The sequence below is a fragment of the Lissotriton helveticus genome, chromosome 12 (assembly GCF_964261635.1).
Source record: "Lissotriton helveticus chromosome 12, aLisHel1.1, whole genome shotgun sequence".
NCBI lineage: Eukaryota > Metazoa > Chordata > Amphibia > Caudata > Salamandridae > Lissotriton > Lissotriton helveticus.
In genome coordinates, this window is record NC_136073.1 from 831,345,530 (window position 1) to 831,366,721 (window position 21,192).

Genomic DNA, 21,192 nt, shown 5'->3' on the forward strand with positions numbered 1-21,192 from the left:
GGTCCACTCAGCTTTCCGCCCCTCCAAGATCAATAAAAATTGTATCACTGAGCAGAGCAACAATGGACTATCTGTGATTCTGCATCAAGATACATTTCTGATTGAACATTTTCTTTACAAATGCATGTTATGCTTATGTAATGTGTGCTATGTTGTGTGACACAGCAATGCTAATTAAACCACCTCAAGGTGTGTTCAGTGGGAATAGATGGCAGATGGCATGATGTATTTCTTCAAAAAGATTTATCTGCAGTCTTATCTTCAAGACTATTGCAGTTGCTGTGCTCAGCTACTGATAATGCTGCGGAGGTGGGGACCAAGTGAAACAAAAGGTCAGCCACTTCTGGTGACCCATCGTGCATTGGATATGGGCCTTATTAGGTTGTTGGATGAGTGCTATGGATGATTTAGAGTGCAGGGACTTATTTTAGTGCAGTTGTATCCTTAATGCATGGTACGTGCATTAACTTTGCTTAATTTTTGCCTCTGTTTCAGAAACGGGAATCACAGTGTAATTTTCACATGTAGTCTGGCATTCCGGCAGACGTTCTTCTCTGAAATCCCCCGTTTGATTGAGGGCACCCTCGCCCAGGGCCTGGGCACCCAGCTGGATGACCACAAAATCCCCATTACTCCGCATGGCTATATCACATCCGCGACCCTAGTCGGTAAGTTGCACCCATCTATCATTAAACTACTGTAGCGGAAAATGGACATCAGGTCCTCCTAAAAGAACAAAAATACCCAGAAAGCACACCAACAGCAGGGATTCAATCACATTTGATTTGAAGCCAGTAACAATTTTGTAAAGGTAGAAACAAGTAGAAAGGTTAGTTGATTAGGGGCTAGACGTCATTCCCTGAGACAAAGGGCCTTCTATTTCCTAGACCTGTCTTCTGAAGCTTCCTTTGATCTGTGCACCTGCAGAGCAGCGAATGACGTAAAAGGGCAAAACAGCGACCGGTGGAGCTATGGCAGCATGATACTCAGTCAAGTAGAAATAGAAGCAAGAAAAAGAATTGACAATGTAAATAGGTCTGGCTTTAAAATGGCAACAGATGGAAACACAAGATTCTCAAACGCTGCTTGCATGTTGTAGCATCCTACCCACCCTAGGCACTCACCAGTGACCACGCCACACATGGAAAGTGCATGCAGGATCATCAACTGTCTGTCTGGACCCGGTCTCTACAGTGACATCGATGTTTGGTGAGTGATGAGCCACATGTCTGAAGTGAGAAGGATCTCTAGTGAGGGACTTCTCTGGATGTTGGGCAGTCACCATGTGTCCTTTGGTGGTTGAAACAGTAAAGGGCTCAGCCTCGAGGGGAGCATCAGATTTTCGTTTTCTAGATTGTCAAACTAATATTCGATCTCCTCTACTGAAAGTGATATCTATTGCATGACGTCACTTGTCAGCATAGGTTTCCATTTTTTGTTTGTGGCAAGGATCTTCTGTGCAAATGTCTTTCACAGTCTTTGATCTGAGGTTGGTCCATTGAGGTAACTTGGTCTTCATGGCTCTCCAAACATTACGGTTGCAGGGCTTTCCTCTGTAGTCGAGTGAGGGGTCGATCGGTAAGCTCGAAGAATAGTATTCAAAACAACTTTGAGGTTGAGCTTCTTTATGTAGTACTTTGCACAACTTTCTTTAGAGTACTCCTGAATCGTTCTACAAGGCTATCGGCCCATGGCCAACAAGGAGTGCTTTTATGATGCTTTACATTAAGTGGGCTGAGAGAGTTTCTGAACTCTCGACTATTGAAGGGCAGGTCGTTGTTAGATTTCAAGATCATAGAGACACCCCATGTTGCAAAGATGCCATGTAATCTTTCAATAACCTTTTCATGAGTGATGGATGAAAGACCTTCTACCAATAGAAAGCAGGAGTATTCATCATTTATGACCATTAGATGGTGTCCATTCTCAAGAGGACCAAAGAAATCGACAGCAATGATCTTCCACGCATGGTTAGGTAATTCTGACATGTTTAAAGGGTGCTGAGGAAAGTGGGATGAGAGACAGTTGTATAAATGACAGGCCTTTAACTCTCTTCAACCCTTTCATCGAGGTGAGGAAACCAGACTGTCTTGAAGAGCTCTGTTTGGGGAAACTATTCCACTGTGTCTCTCATGGGCCACCTCAATTACTTATTGTTGTAGACTCTCTAGAATTACAGTTTGTGTACCTCCCAAGATGAGGCCTTCCTGAGTTACAGACAGTTCATCTCTTACATTCCAGAATTTTAAATACTCGCTGTCACTGGTGAGCGGCCGAAAGTGTTGATTCCAAGATGGGTGAGCAATAATACCTTTCAATTTCAGCATGCACTACCTTGGCTTGTGGGAGTGACCATTTGTTCTAATGACCTGGTAGCCAGTGTTCTTGATTTACAATGAAATTTACATAGGCCTTAGCCGTCTTAGACAGGGCACCAGGGCATTGTAATGGCACTCTTGAAAAATAATCTGCAGGATTTCGATCTTTCCCTGGACAGTGAATGATTGTGTAGTTGTATTCTTGTAATCTCAGACCCCAACGTTCAATACAAGGAGGCATCTTGGCTTTTGGGGTGCATAATAGTGCTTGATAATCAGTCACTGTGGTGAAAGGCTTTCCATAAAAGAACACATAGAAATAGTCACAAGCCCACATCACTGCCAAGCTTTCTTTCTCAGGTTGTGAATAAGCACGGTCAGTTTGTGACAAGCTTTTACTGGCGTAAGCATCGATATGCCTTCGGGCACTAGGCTGTCCATTGTGCTGTGCAAGGATCACTGCTAACCCGGCAGGGCTTGCATCAACTGTAAACTCTGTATGAAGCGTGGGATAAAAATAGGTCATTTTATTGGCGTTCTCAATGGCTTGCGTGATTCTCTTGAAATTTTCCGCGCACTACTGTGACCACTGAAACACAACATTCTTTTTCATCAGTACTCGTAATAGTGCGCTGACCATGGCAAAGTCTTGTACCTATCTAGAACAGTAGCTGTGGCTATTCCAAGGGATGAACGTAACATAGAAATGTCCTGTGGGGCATTAGCAGTAGATGGCACTTGCACTTTAGCTGGGTCAGGTGTCCTCTCCCATCAGAAAAGATATGGCCAAAGAATTTCAATTTTGTCTCATGGAATGAACATTTGTCAGCATTCAAAGTCAAACTAGCATCATTTAGCAAACATACTTGAATGCGAGTTTTTGCCATGTCCTTTCCAAGTAGCTGTGAAGATAAATATTCCATCAGAATAGTGGAAGGCATTTACAACCGGCTGTATGATACGGCGAATGTCGTCGTGGAAAAGTTCTGCATCAGAGGATACACAAAACTAAGTCGCTTATAGCGAAACATAGTCCCGCATGTGCATGCTCTCTAAAGTAAACATAGACGTTGCACAATTATCATTGCCACTTTCACTTGAAACCGACACTGAGGAACTCTTTGACGATGATTTCGATGACGATCAAAATTGTTTGGTGTTAATTTGACTCCTTTAGTGTGAGTGCTTGGCCTTGTGAGAACGCGTTAAACATCATTGATGCAGCGCTTGGTTGGCCATTTTGTCTTCACACTGTGCCGCACTTACTTTTCCCTGCGCCTTGCAAACCGTCGCAAAATGGTTCACTTGGCCACAGCCGTTGCAAATCTGTCCAATGGCCTGACATCTACCATTATGTGAAAACGACAATCCACATCTGAAGCACATTTTCTTTTTCTGTGGAGACATCGCTTTGCGTCCCTCAGCTTTATGCTTTGGCTTACTTTTCATGTTCATTGCTGACGCATTCTGGGCACCTTCGGCCTCCGTGTCAGCCGCTTGTCGATTAGTACGCTCTTTAGCTCAGGCAGCATGATGACTTACTGTAAGCTCAGAGATTCCTTCAGCATTCGCCAGCGAAAGGAATCTGACAGACATCCATCTATCACTCTGAGGCATGTAGCTTCCTCATCATTAAATTCATTGAACTTGCAGGACTTTATAAGGAGATCCAGTTAAACAACAAATGAATTGATAGTTTCACCTACTCTCTTGTGTTCTTGAATGAAGATGTAACTTTTGTAATCTACATTTGGCACTGGATTGAACTTGATATTCAAGGCTGCTTTGATTTGATTGTACGTCACTTCACGATCTTGTGGCTTCTTTCACACATTCACCAGCCATGTTCTCCAGATACTTGATGATCCTTTTGCCATCTGCTTCATCCATGAAATCCTCAAAGGTCTCTATCCAAGCAGTCCATCTATTGCCAATCTTGTGTTTTTTGGTAGTATCAAATTATGATGGCGGTTTTAAGAAAGCAGCAGTATAACCGTTGACGGACAGCAGTGGTCATTCGACCGCTTCTTGGTGAACTTGCTCATGCAAACCATCTCTAGAGCCTTGTGACGTGCTGGCTTCAGGGTCAAACTCGACAGTTGACGGAGCTTTGGCTTCACCCTTGCTCTCCATTAGAGCTCTTCATTTTGATGGAGATCTGTAGAGCTGTTCTGAGCCCTAACTTGGCAGCTTTGGTGGTGGGCAGCTTGGTTTATGGACAGCTCTGCAAGCACAACCTCGCACTCCATCTGGGGCCACTTGACAGCAGGCTGTGGTATGATGCCACTCTTTAGTTGTTTTAGTAAGTAGACAAGTCTTTACTTGTTCGAATGATTATGATGAGCAGATAACGTTATGATATTCCATTGGCTTTGCGCTTAAATATCTCTGTAAACACAGGGTTGATCTCTGCTTCATAGCACATCAGATTACATAATAACTTGCACTGGCTTATCCCAATACGCTGCTTTTCGACACCTGATTGCACCCGCCTTTAGCATTGTCCCTCTTACCCGGTACCTCTGTTTGCGGTCTTTTCATTTGATTCTGGGCACTGATGTGTAGATTTTAAATGATGCTTTCTTTTCCTCGAAAGTTTTACACTGGCTGGCATTGCGGTGAGATTCCAGAGGTGCCCGCGTCGATTCTGCACTTTGACTGTGACACACATGGTACACACAAGCAGTTTACTGGACCACAACAAATTCTCTGGCAGAGCACTGTCGATCGACAGTTTACTTATCCCATACTCATCGCCAGTTGTAACGTACTACCCAGGCACTCGACAGTAACTACACGACACACAGAGAGTAGTTATACACGTCTTTATTCTTCAGCGTGTAAGCAAGTACTCGAATGTTCTAAACCTGCATTCACTTCATTATCCTTCAACGCTTACATCACCGGTCTACGGAGTCCATCAAGAGTTCTGTCATTCTTTATTTACACAACACTTCACACGTGTTTCATGCACAAATGCTGTTTAACTCATTGAAGTCAGACATGTCGGGTTTGCCAGTGCGAGTGAGTTAAAGATGATGGAAGAAGCAAACAACTACTGTTGAAATAGAACAAGTATGTTCGGTCTGTGCACTGGTACCTCTTTTTGATTTGGATTGAAATAATTGGAATGAGCTTGAATCACTGAACTATTATGACAACACTTGAATACCAATAATCACTCTTTCATCTTGCTACCACTAATTTAGTTTAGTCGCATTCTTATTGGGTGATTTTCTCTTTCATGATGGTTATCATTATTCATGTCCCTTGGTAAAAAGTTGTTTACGAACTCCCTTTCCCCTAAGAAGACAAAGGGGGTGTCCATCATTTGTAGATAAAACTTGTCCTTTACCTAAAAACAAAAAAGCGACTTTTTGTAACATACATAGACCCTTCATGAGAAAAGACTATATTCTAGCTGATGGCACTTTCGGCTCTACAGTGTTGGGCACTTTGAGAGGTTATACCATCCTCTCTGACCACTCCCCGATGACATCGAGCATGGGCGTAGTACCCGATTCATGAACAGAAGTGACAACTGGCAGATAAACAGTTCTGCTTAAAGAGACCCCACTAGGGAGACATTAAGTCACAACTTTAAAGCAAATGCTGACAACAAGCCATCTTGAAGTTTGGTGTGAGGCGCTGCAAAGGTGGTTTTAAGTAATATAATAGCAAATCTGCAAACTGGTTCCAGTTGTTAAGGTGTTTTTTGACATTGATATGCAACTCCGCAATGTTCCTGTGGAGAGGGGACTTGGAACATCTGGTGAATTAGTGGTGGGGTGGGCGAAGTGCGTGATCCTTGGTAGAGTGCTGTAGTTCCAGATGCGGTGACTACTTGTACACCTGCTTAAGCAAAGTTAAACATTTAAGCGGGGTTGTTCTAGAGCGAAAGTAGTAATTCCCTGCAACATGGAAAAGGTGGTGAACGTCTTTTGCTGTTTTGGCATCTGGCAAAACTCATCCCATCTGGCTGTGAAGTGTGTACACACCTTGAATGCTAAAAGACCATATACATAATATACTCCTAGAACCAGTAATATCACACCTACGGGCATTGTTTTTGTAGAATTTAGTATTGCAACAAATGGTACACTAGTTTCCCCACAAAGTATTTTGGACTTGGGGTGTCATTAGAATTACCAGGTGTCAAGCCACTGACATGTGGGTTATTTTATAGATCATTCCAGTGGGGGCTGGGGTGGGAGAGGTGGAGCCCTTCAAAGCAGCTTGGTCTTGAGTAGTTCAGCCAGCTGCCATTTGAAAAGCACCTGAGTTGATGTTGAGCAGACTTTCTCTAGGTATTACTGCCTCCTCTGAGCCATTTTCTGCATTACAGGTTGGTTGCGGCTTTCCACACCGTTTGATAGTGTTTTTCCGTTTACCTGCATCTTGTCTGAGCAATTGCATGGACAGTACTATCTTGTTAGTCCCAAACATTAATTGCAGCTATTACGAGGGTCTATAGGAGAAGGATTGACCGCTTTCTCTGATGCAATGTATTTCACAGGTTAATGCAGGAAACAGTATTCACCTTTTAATAACATATGTAGCTTCATTTAGTCCATAGCAAGGAATTAGTTGGCATTTATCAGGTCAGATTGCAAAATTAACACAAGATAACACCATGCAACAAGAAACAATAAAATCCAGGTACTTCCTTTCAACATGAATGAGAGGCTGATACTATATAAATTATCCACTTAAAACTGTTAGGGGGTCCTTCCATGCCAGGAGACACATGCTAAAGTATGTGCTTCTGCAAGACAGGCGTTACTCGGGCTGGAATCCTAATGTTGCGATGAAATAACAATTCTATCCTTCCGCGAAGAGTTTTGGTAGCCGTACCACTTTAAATAAAGCTAAAGTTACCTGTGGGTTCTTCTGGATAGGATCAGAGCACCTGCAGACAGATAGCGGGAAGCCATTGAATTAACAGAGCTTCCCCCTGCATTTCATGGCCTGGCCTTTTTGTCCAGCTAACCCCTTCCCTACTCTGTTCTCTTTGTAGAGTGAAACACAACCTCTCTTCCCCGAAGTCTTTTGTCATCCCACTTTCCATTCCTTTTCAGGGGGCCTGGTGGCTCCCTCTCTGTGGTCTCCTTGTCTCTTCGGCCATGGGAAATGAGAGCCACCTCAGTCAACAGTGACATGGAAAAGGGCAGGTTTAAAGAGCCTTCGCTATTCCTTTGTTGCGCCAGCTGCATATTATTATTCCCTTGATGATTTTCTCGTCTCTTCAATCACTCTTAATGATTCATAACATGATATTAAAAAAGTGGTATAAGAAACTTCAGAAAGGTCTATTTAGCAGTCAGTGGGTTGGTAAAACTTTTATGCTCTTAATTTATTAAAGTGGTGGGTTGATATGAGCTGGATGTATTTACGTGAGCTGTGTTTATTAACGGGTATAGGAGGAAAAATACCTTTTCTCCTCTTATTACAGTGGTGGGTCTAATTGAGTGGGATACAATATATTACATTGAATTGTCCTAACTTTGAATTTTTTTATCCATTTTAAAAAGCTGTAGTAAATATTGATAATACTAACTTCGTTACATGTTAAAAAGAAAAAATAAGGCATACAATCAATATAATGAAAAGCGAACGACAATGGATATCCAAAATAAACCAACAGCAATAACAGAAAATCAAGGTGCAGTAATACATAAACCATTTTACTAGTTTCAGCAAAATAGGTTTATAAACCAACAAAGTATAATTAACTATATAAATAAAATAAAAAAGGGAAGGAAAGAGTAAGGAAAAGAGACTAAGGAAACTGATGGGTAGAGAACAAGAGCATCAACTGAAGTAACAATATTTCACATTCTGCAAATCATTAGATTTTACTCATACCTACGTGAAAATACATATTAAAAACACAACCATATAATCCATTCCCACATTAAGTAATAAATATATAATAGTAAAAATTGTTCAGATACCTGTGAATATTCGTCTCTTGAGGGTAGTAGCAAATAATACCTCGTTGGTCATCTGACCTGTTTGGAAGATTCAGCTTGCAACTGGTTAATGTGGAACATGATGACTAAAGTAAGGAGGCATTTAATTTTCCTGTTCATTAAGTTTTTAGTTGCTGTAAATTTATTATGGTTAGACCGGGGCAACATTTTAAGATTGCAGACAATATCTGGGAAATTCTTGAAGTTTACTTTGAATGCGCTTTAAATTCCACAAACAATTTGCATAATTTTTGCCTTCAGGAACCTGGTTCACGCAGAAAATGTGTTGCTGAGATGTATTCTACTCAAACCTTATTCATGTCTGTTTCATTCAAAATATTTATCACTCAGTGTGACCTCTCATAGAAAATGTAACTCAGTTTAATGTAAAAAAAAAAGTTAATGCTACATGCATAATTTCAGAACATTTTGTAAAAACATTACACAATTTCACAAATCTAATTATGATTTTTATATGCTATTTTAATTTTGTTTGTTGAAAAGTCCATCAAAAATATAATTGCCTTACAACTGTACAAGCCACCGAGTCTTATGTCAGAATATGTTACAAAAACCACAGATATCTGTCTGTACCAAAATATTGTGAAGGTGTGCATACAGTCATGTGAAACTAGAAATTCACTATTCCTTACACACAGCTACATACCATGATTATATAGTTTATATATATATATATATATATATATATATATATATATATATATATATATATATATATATATATATATATATATATATATATATAGACAAAGTGTATATATGTGGAGTTAGTATAGGAAATAGATTTTTACCCTATATACTTATATTCCCAGTATTTGTTTGTTTCTCTGTTCTGTCTGACATTTCTATAGCACTATGTTTAAAATTTGATATTCTGGAAGTACACACACAGAGCATACATGTCGAATGGATACAAACGGGCAGAAGGAAAGTTTTACTGATCATTAGTAATTGGCACACATGCTTGTTACTAATTCTGTTTTGTTTTATTATGAATCGCCTGAACAAACAACTAGAATTAAAGAAATGAAGTGAGAACTGATGGTGGTAGGAAGTGAGGCTTGAAGGAAAGGGTCTTAAGCTGCATCCGTCTCATACAACTTACTTGGTCCATCTTAGTTCTTACGGCCTCAGTCACGGTTTGTTTTGGAATCTCAAAATCCAGGATGCTACAAAGATGACCTATACTAGCAATACCTGTATGAATAAGATTTCATACAGAAAAAGGAGTTAATAAACACAAGCCACAAAGTAGGTCTCTAAATCTTAAATTTTTTTGGGAAGCAGGGAGGGCTTCATTTGTAAGAAAATAAATGCAGGTGCGCAAAGTTTTTTGTTTTTAAGCCCGCTGCCAGCCGTACCAAATGTGGGGTTTTCGGATTCCAAGGCTGTCTACTCTTGATTTCGCCTATGGCCTCTTTCGTACATCATCCTACGCATCCTTTCCCCAACTCTCTTGCAGGTCCTTTTCCATCTTGTTGCTTTATTCCTTTGCCGGTGCTTTACTATATTTCTATTCCTCCTTTCTACCTTTTCTTTCTCCTGCTCTGTGTCAAAGTTGGAAGATTAAAAATAAGTTACGTCTTCAAAAATGAGTAATGTTGACCAACTCCTGCACCAATTAAACACTGGATGCAGGTGGAAATGACACTGAATCTGGAATCACTACACTGTTCTTGTTAAACTAAGTTAAACTAGATTCTAGAAATACCAGCCAATCATTACCCAGATTCTAAGACCCAGGTACCCAACTACCCTCTCTCTGGTCATTACAGCATACAAACACGTGAAATAGGGTATACAAATACTGATAACATAAAATCATATCTGATTTATGGAGTCCTCTCTGTAATAATCTCTGACGAGTAGTAAGCAGCAATATTTTTCCACAAAGGCTGGTATTCAGTTGAATCAGATTGCTAATATGAAATGTCACATATAAGGACCTAGTTACAAGTTATGTAATGGACAGACCACTCAATATCGGTCCTGTCCGTCCAGTATTGCCGCCCCATTTTTAAAGTTGACTCGTAGAAGAGCCATAGGAAGGCTGAAATATTGGATGTAACACCCAGCAAATCTCCTAAACCCCAAAAAGAAAGCTCAACCTTTTCAGAGGAAAATTAAACTAGGCTATGCATCTCACCCCTCTAAAAAACTTCTGCTCATGAGAAAAGAGTTATTAGGAGTTAGACAAACTTGTTAGAGAATCTCTTATATGCCGGTGAATATGGAGAGCCCAGCCACAATCCCAAAAATCCACACAAGTTCTGGGTATTTTACAAATAGACTACTATTGTAAGCATTTTTTCCATGATTATTATAAGCATAGTAAACAGTATGAATAAAAGGGTGCGCTAAATGTACCCCAGTCATATTTCATCACACATCTTGCACCCCTAAATAATTAGTCTTATCCCTACCTAAAAGATGTTGATGTACAGCGTAGTTTATTCTAGTATATCAATGACGAGTTGTGTGCAAACGGTCATACTTTTGCAAAAAATGCCTGAATCAGAGAATCCTCTCAGTATCCCCCTAGCACATAATCCACCTGCCTTGATCTGGATCAATTAACAATGCATTTTATAGATTTACTTCATTTGGCAGTCTATGAAGTTGGGATGGGTTTGCTCATGCTAGCCTTGTGCTTCACATACACTGAGATAATGCCAATAACTGTTCAAATTTCAGGAATCCCAGAGAAGCCACTTCTACTATATCTTCTCAGTCCCTGTGATTTGGAACAGAGCAAGGCCATTTATCTTTGCAAAGCCACTGTGAAATCATGGTGATGCAGAGAGTGGGACATCCCTTTTTTTCTGTTTAAAGAGCTTTATTGCAATTTATAAACAAAGTAAAACATCATTACAAAAGTAAATGATTTATAGTTAAAAATCAAATGTTAATACAGTCTAATACTTTCAAAGTTAGTCCCATAACTGGGAAATCAAAATGTACATAAGGGCAAGAGCTTTTTAAGATTTTAAAATGAGAAAGAAGAAAAAAAAAAGAAACAAAGAAAAAGGAAAAAAGAGATAGGAAGGGAAGAAGGAAGAGAGCAACGTAAAGCTGAGAAATGTTACTATTGAACAAGCCTGTCTTTTAGGCCCTAAATTACTGTACTATACCCAGGCTGTAATCATGTTAGCATGAGGCAAGGTCTGCGCTGTATGTAACACCATATACACATGTTTATGAAAGCTATGCCATGCACGTCATGTCCCTATTCAATGACTAAACTATGATTTTTGTATTATTTGTAGATTCAAGTAGCGTCGCTGTTTTGCCGATGGCCTTGAAGTATGGTAAGTTGCTTTTGTTGCCCATAAAATACATGAAACAGTATAGGCATTTTCTGAAGTTTCATCCCAACCATATAAGCTTAGTCTGTTTTTCCTGAGTGTTTAGGCACACCTTATGACTTCATACTGCATTTCTGGGCAGAAGCTAAGTTATAAGCTAGGCCTGAGCTAACAAATGTGGTATCTTATTGTCCTTGAAACCCATGCTGCTGGAATGGACGGATACCACTGAAAGCAAGACAGGATTTGATTTCAAACGTTATTAAGGGCATCAAATGCTGAACAACAAGAGTTCCATCTATGCTAGATTTTTTCGAGATGCCCATTTACTATACAAATGACTCTAAAATGATGCAATACGGATACCCGAAGAACTGCATCAGACCAGCAAAGCCCTGCGGCACTTGGGTTCACCACTCGCGACCCAATTCCAGTATATACCATGGAAACTCCTAGCACTGAGATTTTGTACTCAAGATGTTTATGGCATATAACGACTGACATTTGTCCGTCTAATTTCTGTAGCAGGTGGGTGGAGGTGGTCGGGCTGGGGTGTCCCATATGTTTCAATACTCCTCTGCCAGTGGCATAAATTACTGAGCTTGACATCAATAAAGAGGGGCATGAAGAATGTTCAAAATGCACATATTTGCTGTTGAGGCATTTAATGATTACTTTTGGCAAGAACTATAAGAAGAATATGCAACTGCTGGGTTTAGTAGCATCTTTGCTAATAAAAATGGTTACTTGCCATAGACTTCAGGTATTTGAATGATCAGCAATGACCAAGCAAGTTCTAGAGGTGTTGGCACCATTCGGATATTTATAGGACTTGCAATATTCAGTATTTCATTGGGGGGGCCAAAGTTTCATCTTTTGTTAAGGTTGTACTTGGCAAAATGTGTCATTATGCAAAATGCAGATAGATGTTTGTAATAAATATTGTACTTTTGCCCACTACTTAATTTGTGAAAGAAAAAAAATGATAAATGAAGCTGGGATAAGTTTTTCTTTTTTTGCACCAATAGTGCTGGTGAATGTGTGGTTGAAAGATACCCAAACTGCATCGCTTTGAGTCCGCCTCCTGCTTCAAGTGCCTACTATTCCTCTCTCTCGATCGCACGTTTTTAGTTCATTTTACCCCTGCTTTCACCCATTGTCTTTGTTCCATCTTTCTTTTCCTTCTTTCTCCAGTTCTGTTTAGCATTCTGAGTCAGTCTGATCAAAAATAGGTCTTGGTTCCTAGAACTTCCTGCATTTAACAGCCACTAGCAGAAATCGGCACACATTAAGCACCTTATCTGCCTATCAGGGTGCTGCATGAAATGTGATGCAGTGTATTGGGCCTACCCTCTTACCATTCATCCTATGGTTGATCTTTTTATCCAACTGAGAGGTGGATAACAGTGTAGCCCATTTGACTACACAATAAAGACCTGGATGCTGGAACTAATGTTACAAATTTGCAATCAAGTTAAGGCACACAAATCTCAGGACCATGATGTAAAGATACAGAATAACAACTGGGACACCCAACCTCCTAAAGGAGTTTAGGCATACCGGTATTGAACAAACAAGAAGTTCAGTCACTACAATACAAAAGATAAACATTAGAATCTGGTGTTCAGAGAAGAGTTTTCAGTCCTCTCTTCTATGCATGAGTAAATCTAAAACTGTCTAAGTAAAAGTCCCAAGTAAGAGAATGGTTGATTAGTTTAAAGAATCTCAAAATTTCGTGAACTGCAGAAAAATAGAAACAACTGGGGAAGTACGGGTAGGGAGAAAAATGAAGTATAGGAAGGTGTCGGCATTGCCGAAGCTCGGTCAAGAGTCCTTTTGGGTCAGGGACATTTTTGAGTAGTAGCCTAAGCCACTCTCAGGAAGAACCAAAGGGAATAAGAATAGAGGTCAAAGCCTCTCAAAGTCCAAGGAAAAGTGCTCCTGCATCAGACATTGTAGACTACTGTTATTTGCACTAAAAGTAAAATCACTCCGGTAGTACCCCTCTGTTTGCATCATCAGGGGTTCCACTGTCCTTTTCCTTTCTCACATTGTAAAGTGAAACATCGGCAAGCTATCCCACACTGAACATGGGAACATAATCATCCATGCCCCACCAAACCCATGTGGTAACATTGCTGAATAGAACTCTTCGGTTTACACTCTCTCCAGGTTCTTTTGTCAAGGTCTTCTTCTCAGGCTCTCTCTTTCGCTAACAATGCATTTAAATTCCTGCAAGGGAAAAGTCATATCAGCAGAAATGGAAAACATTATTTTACGCAGAATGGAAAAGAGGCCTAGTAAAGGCAAATCAAACATATTAAATCAATAGTGCACATATGTGTGTGCACGTTTAAACACAAATGAATGTAACTTTTGTCAGTATGTTAGATTCATATTGCATGTGTCATACAGTAAATCTTTAATAATTCTCGTGTAAGTATCGCTAAGAAGTACGTTTTATATGAAGTATGTGTAACATTACTACCCACAGTACATAAATCCATTATAGTTTCTAGAGTAATCGCATTCTATATATTTGAGGATGGTTTCTATTCAATCACCTAAAGTATAAATCTCGTTTAATGAGTTAAGGCACACCGGTATGAATTCTGTAATTCTACAGTGAATGCACTTCAATAATGATGTCCAGTGCAACACTTCATATTAATATCATTAGGCCACACATCAAACGTACTAAGGGCATGCTTCGATCATGGATGTGTGATGTGTAAGGGTGGGATAAAAATGATGCTGTGCCAAAGGTCCTTGAAGGTAAAGGATGTCTGTACTCATACTCTGGGGTTCTGCTTGAACTCTCCATTTTTGTTTGTTTTAAACATAACATTAATTTGATGGCTGGAGAAATAAAATTGCAGTCTATTCTAGAGAGTTAGTGAAAGTTTGGTAAAGCAAAGGAACAAAGTCATTCATTCCCAACCAAGGGTCATGATGTCAATGCATGTTTTTCCAGAGATCCGCATATGAAATGTTTGCACAGAATGAATCTAAATTGAACTCCTTTACCTAGTCAGAGGTTCTCCTCAATCTGTCTTTGTATCAGACTCCTGTCTATGTGGTCAGTACAGCATCCGCTCTGATATTACACTGGTCCTGAACACTGTAGCCACACCAGAGTTTCTGTGCATCGGATTGAACAGGAGTACCTGTACTAATTGATGTCCATTTGTATAGCAGGTGGTTGCACTGCACAGGTGTACAATTGTCACAATGGCCAGTGTCTCACGAAAGAGAACCCAGAGTGTGACGGTGCGGAGGACTGCGCCGATGGCTCTGACGAGGCGGACTGCAGTAAGTATTTTGCAAAATACGTGGCCACAACTCTGATGGGATGACAGAAATATATATGTTTCAGTGCAAATGTTCTGAGAGGCTGAGTTCAAGCACTTCTTTTTCCTGATACTTGTGTTATATTTAGACGCTGCTTTATTACTTATTTGAGGTGTCCATGGCCATGAAGTGGAGCCTTTTTCATTTGAGAGTTGTAATACCTTAAGTAGGACATATCCCCCATCTGGCTGTCTTTGGTAGGATGAAGTGTAAAATGAATGTCACTATTTGGTTAATCAATCTTATTGGTAGGTGGAGCTGAGGGACAGGTGAATGCACACTGTGGAAAGATTTTTCATTTCTTCTTGAAAGCCAGGCTGTATTGTAAACCCTGTGTCTATTCAAAAACAATTGGCTATCCCATATTTAATGGAACCTGGGAATACATTGTAGAATAACAGGGAACGTTTCTGGAATTTTGGAATTGACTTATGTTTTATGAGTTTACAACGGTATTAAGTCAAGCAGTAATTTGAAACAAGCATTGGGAAAGCCAATAGGTCACAACTTTGACTGCACAGGACTCGGCCGCATGCATAATTTGCTGGCACGCGCACATACAAAATGACGCAAGTCTTATTTTTAACAGTTTTATTTACTGAACTGAGTTGGATCAGTAATTAAAGACAAAAAAAGCAGTTGGGGAAAGCAAGGCGGGGTGTTAGGAAAGAACAGTGTGGTGGGTCAGGAGCAAAGAAAAGCGCAACACGGAGGGAATATGGAAAAAGAACACAGACTGGAGAGCATTGCTGAGGGAGAAAGAGAAACACACAAGGTAGATAGCTGGAAAACACAACACAGTAATTCCCTAAAAATTAGCAGTGAAAGGGCACAAGTAAATTGCCAGTGCTCCAGGGTGGGACAGACACAAGCTGGACAAGGCAAGTCATTTATTATGAGGCAGGCAAATGAGTGACAGTAAAGCCAACCAATGGTAAGCAGTGAGTGGGCTGTAAGGCTTTCTATGTTCTTGGTAAGCTCCCATTGTGTCCTTTGCAACCAGACAACTGTGCCGTCTGATAGGCTCAGTCCTAAAAAGGAGTGGTTAGCACGTGTATTCACAAGAACAAGATAGCGGCTGAATAGTTCGTATCATCCATAGAACAGTTATCATAAATGCAAGTTGAACCAAATACGTTTCTTTTTCTCCAAATGCAGTCCTTTAGCTTTACTAGTCAATGTTTTGACCCCCTGCCATACAACTTCACTGGAGTCTTCCTCAGTACAAGTGGTCAGGTTACACTTAGGATCTCTACCTGCTAAAGCTGTCTGTGACGACTGGACAGCATCAAAATGTAGATTCCTGTTTTATGTATCCTAAATATATGGTGAACCTCCTGAGCATTGTACGGCCACATCCCATTTTTAATCCCTTTGTCTATTGTTTAGCTTTCCCTGGGGCGATATACATTGATTCCAAAGAAAATAAATGCCTTTTTCCAGATTACATCTATTATTACATTTATTATAGCCTTATAGCCCGTCGTAGAAGGCTATACCAGCTATTAAAGGCCCTCTCCAGCATTAAAGGCCCAAGCCGAAGGCAAGGGCCTTTGACAAGGGAGAGGGACTTATATAGCCGGTATAGCCCAGCTACGAAGTGCTATAAGGCTATTAGAACATTCTGCCACTAGAGGGTAGAATGTTCTAACAAAAAAAAACAAAGCCTTATGGGAGCGTGAGGGGATTGGAATCCCCTCAGGCTCCCTGAAGCCTTTGCTCACAGCCAGAGCTGTGAACAAAGAAACATTGGAATGTTGGAGCTCCGGGCTTATACCAGCCATTATAAGCCCAAAGCTCTCCATTGTTTTCAATGGAGCTCCTAGCATTCCAATGTTCTAATAACACTTTGTGATGTATTCCTATAGGTTCTGTATCGATCCCCCTATTCCTGACCCTATTCTGGTTAACAAGTTAACTAGCAGCCATCCCATGAGGCAGAAAACCCCCATGATGCAGGAACCGTTATCTGATAAAGCCACACTACGGCACATGAACGTGTTATCTGATTAGGTCATAACGCTTGCCATCTAATTAGACAAGCGATATTCCTCCAGCCCCTGATAAGGCATACGGAGTTCTCAAAACAAATCAAACCTATGACAGACCTGGGAAAAACCCTGCGGCCATTGTTTTGATTTCACCGAGAACTTCAGCAAAAGAATGTGCTAACGACCAGGTCGTATGACATCCTTATTGACGTATCTATGTCCATCCTTACGTCAATCTCGGCACCTTAAAGGTATAAATATTACCGATATTGCCCTATGCAAACACACGCGGTGGTGACGAGATCGGAGCAGTCAGACTTGCCGAAGCCCAGAGCAGAGCAGACCCCGCTGGCGCAGCCCCGCCTTCCTGACGCGCTGAGAACGAGACGCTGTTTTCTCCTGCCGAGAAATCCAGCTCCGGCGCTTCCGGGTAGCCCTCGCAGGCAGCCTGGGATATCGAGACCAGAGACGAGAGATACCATCGCTCATTCATCCTAGATTCCAGGTACAGAACTGAATAACTCCTTGCAGAGAATTCTTTAGTCAGTCACTTGGCAAAACAAACTTAACTTAAACTGTAACTTTCTATTCCCGCCCACGTATTAGGCTTAGGTCAGGTACACGGGGTAGGCGTAGTTAGAAACACCAGTTGAGTACGATTAGTCAAATGTAAATGTGTATGTATTCATTTTATTCATTTTAAACCTTCATATGGCTTAGAAACCATATCAATGTTTATTACAGTATTATTTTATACTTCTGCTTTTATTGTATGCACTTTACTTAACCATAAGTATTGCAATAATATCGATCCATTTCTCTTGTATGAGAAAAGAGACTGATCAATAAATAACATCTTTTATTGAACACGCCCGTCTCTTCCTTTTCTCTACAATCTGGTGAGACTAAGAATGCACGTACTGACTGAGTAAAATAAGTCGTCTTTTGTTTTCACACGACTCTAGAGATACACTCTTGATTAGGGGAGAGCAAAGTTGTCATGTTCTATGGTTGTCAGAAACTAAATCCCTTCTTGTCTATCCAGGGAGGTTCAACTCCTCCTTGCCTATTCGAGAAAGTTTCTAGTGAACTCTGAGCTAGCTGGCAAAACCCAAAACTTTAAGTCTAATATCGACAGTAGTAGACCTAGTTAACGTCTGGTCTAGGCCTATACTATTGAAGGTATTATTCCAATGCGCAGAGCCTATTGGGATAATAGGAACTACACTACATGGCGCCCAACGCGTTTGGAAGGGCGATAAAACTAACGTAAGACATTTAGAGTAACTCAGTCGTGCTTTTTCACTCAGACCCCCTTTTCCCATAATACTCCAAAGACGTCTGGAGTGGGTAAAAGGTAATATCCGCCAGACCTCGCAGGAGGAAACTCCTATGTATGGTCCTTGGTTTAGTCAACGTTGAAGGATACACTGTTCCAAAATATTGTGCATCTAATCTTTGTTTCCATAAGAAACCTGATCTGCAAACAAACTAAATAAACTTCCTGTCGGTAAAATGGTAGACAGTGATGAAGAAAGAGAGACAGTTAGGATAGCAACTGAACTCGCAGCAGCTGATAATGCGCTGCAAGATGCTGACCCGGATATAATACTCATCCCGGTCATCAAGAGGAAATCTATAACTTTAAAACTTATAGAAAATGGACTGACACCTAGAGGTGGCACAGTCATATTCGTGATTGAGGCACACGAATATCGGCAGACAGAGGTATATTATTCATGGATACATTTTCCAGCAGCAAATGCTGTAACAAAGTACTTCCACTATTACAAAACAGAGGACCCTCCTAATGAGTACACTCCTTTCGAGGAGGTGGAAGTACCACTTAAATTTCAAGAGCATCTGCTCTTATTTAATGGCGCCCTAAAACATAATAATCACATCACCAGGCTCGATCCATTAGGTAGACCAGGAGCAACGTGGCCAGTACTAGCCGGATACACACCACATCCAGACATCAATGGGATGTCTCAAGCAGAGCTTTTAACACAGCTAAAACAATTAATAAAATTACATGGACAATTAGTCCAATATGTGATGCGGACTTCAACAATTCAACCAGCAATTCAAATTCCACAGCTGACCCCTCACCAGGGGAACACAAATAAAATTACACCACAGAACATACAATCCTGCCTAGGTAAAGTACCAGCTAAACGGGAACAAATACCATTATGGTTAGCACAAAAAATCACCCAAATAGAGGCGGTGTTTCCAGACACCACCCAGTTAGAAAAACACAGGATTCTGACTATCTGTCTTCCAATGGGAATCGCACCACACGTGGAGGACTGTGACACTTGGGGTACAGTCTTTGCTTCCATCTACACAAAAACGCACGGTGTTCCATCCATTTCGGTAATACCAGATGTGCTAAAACAAATTCAAGACGAATACGGTCCAGAACCCGCTTTAACTCTTGGTATGAAATTACTAAAAGACTTCAAGCAGGTCTCGGCTATATTATTAGCCAACATAAAGGGAGAAGCAGCAAACGTGGCGATCCGCCAGAGGTTAAAGGAGACAGATATAGCAGACCAACCAGCTGAAATTGCCAGAATTATAGAAAAATCCTATGAGGAACTAGGTAGAGATAGTTTAGGTGGAATACCAGTAAAACCACAACTGATTGAAAGTCCTGAAAAAATATTTTTTAATAATAATTCAACATCACAAAAAAAGAGGTGGGATGGAAACAAACAATCCAATCCTAAAGAAAAGAAATTCCAGTCCAGAGGAAGGTCTCCTAGGCGGAGAGAAAAATCTCCGAACCAAAGACACAGGTCACCCCAAAGTGACCCCTCTGGGAAAAGATATAACCTTAGAAATAGGGATAATATAAAGAAGCCTGATAGATATCAAGACATTGATACACGTCCCTCTCAATCTTTTCAGACTTCCTCGCAGAAATCGGAAAGAAGAGGACGATCAGAACAAAGAGAAGAGCACGCCAAGTCCAAAGACAAGGAACCTGCTCATCTAAAAAAGAAATTACAATTTCCAAAAAAGAAGGTAGCCAGTATCAAGGTAGTTAACAATGCCGAGAATACTGAGGACACAACTGAAAAACGGAGAATGGGCTCAGACAATGCTAGACAGCGCAGCAGAAGTGAGCATAGCTCGCAAAGTCCTTATGAATCTTCTGGAGACAGTGGACACGAATGAATATCTTCAAGTGGAAACTGCAGACACCAGAGTTAGCAAACCTCACAAAATATATGAAATAACTTTACGTATAGAAGGGGATAAGACTAGAAAAATAAGGGGACTATTTTGGGATAACCTCTCCAAGGGCTATGACATCCTTCTAGCTGAAAAAGACTGGCCACCAGAGTTTGTCAGGGAGTGCCCTCATGGCGAAGAAATAATTATGCCTGCCTTCTCAAATCATATCCCAATTCATAAAAAATACACACTTGCCAGAAAGTGGGCAGTAGCTCAAGCTCCTGCTTTATATAAAAATCATGTAGGATGGGATGAGGACTCTCCTCCTCACAAAATCCAGTTAAAATCACAACCTACTGCACAAAGACAGTACCCAATTAAGCAAGAAGCTAAAAAACAGGTAAAAGAAATCCTAGATCAATTAGAATACCAGGGGGTGATTGAAACTTGCACCTCACAAATGAACAACCCTTTGTTTCCGGTCTCCAAACCAGACAATTCATATCGTCTAGTTTTGGATTACCGACACCTTAACTCATGTTGCAAAACTTTTGCAGTGCAAAACTCGCATAGTGCTGCACTAATGAATAACATAGTGCGCAAAAAATACAAAACAACATTAGACATCTCTAATGGATTCTTTTGTCAAACCATAGCACCAGAGAGCAGATATTTGTCTGCATTTTCAATAAATGGCACTCAAAAACAATTCTGTCGGTTAGCCCAGGGGTACAAGAATAGCCCTGGGGTATTCTCAGCGAGAGTAACAGAATTACTACAAACATATGATGACGAAGCATTATCTTATGTCGACGACATATACTTAACAGATGATGACTTGGATACTCACTTGAAGAGAGTGAACACCATAATACTTGGGTTCGCAGCAGAGGGTTACAAATTCAACTTTAAAAAATCCAGAATTGCCCATCTAACAGTCCTGTTCTTAGGATACGAATTATCAAGTGAAGGCAAAAGCCTGGCTGACAATTTCCTAGAGAAATGTGCCGTACTCCAAGCACCTAGAACACTAAAAAACCTACAGTCA

At 40.6% G+C, this 21,192-nt stretch overlaps 1 protein-coding gene across 1 annotated transcript in view; it reads left to right on the plus strand.

Annotated features, from left to right (window-relative positions):
• Positions 1-536: 536 nt before the first annotated feature.
• Positions 537-21,192, plus strand: part of TMPRSS9 (transmembrane serine protease 9) — a 124,065-nt gene continuing 103,409 nt past the window's right edge. The window contains exons 1-3 of the mRNA XM_078668825.1: positions 537-668; positions 11,578-11,619; positions 14,812-14,928. Of these exons, the coding sequence (XP_078524951.1) occupies positions 11,604-11,619; positions 14,812-14,928 (133 nt within the window). The 5' untranslated portion in view covers positions 537-668; positions 11,578-11,603. The remainder of the gene's footprint in view (positions 669-11,577; positions 11,620-14,811; positions 14,929-21,192) is intronic.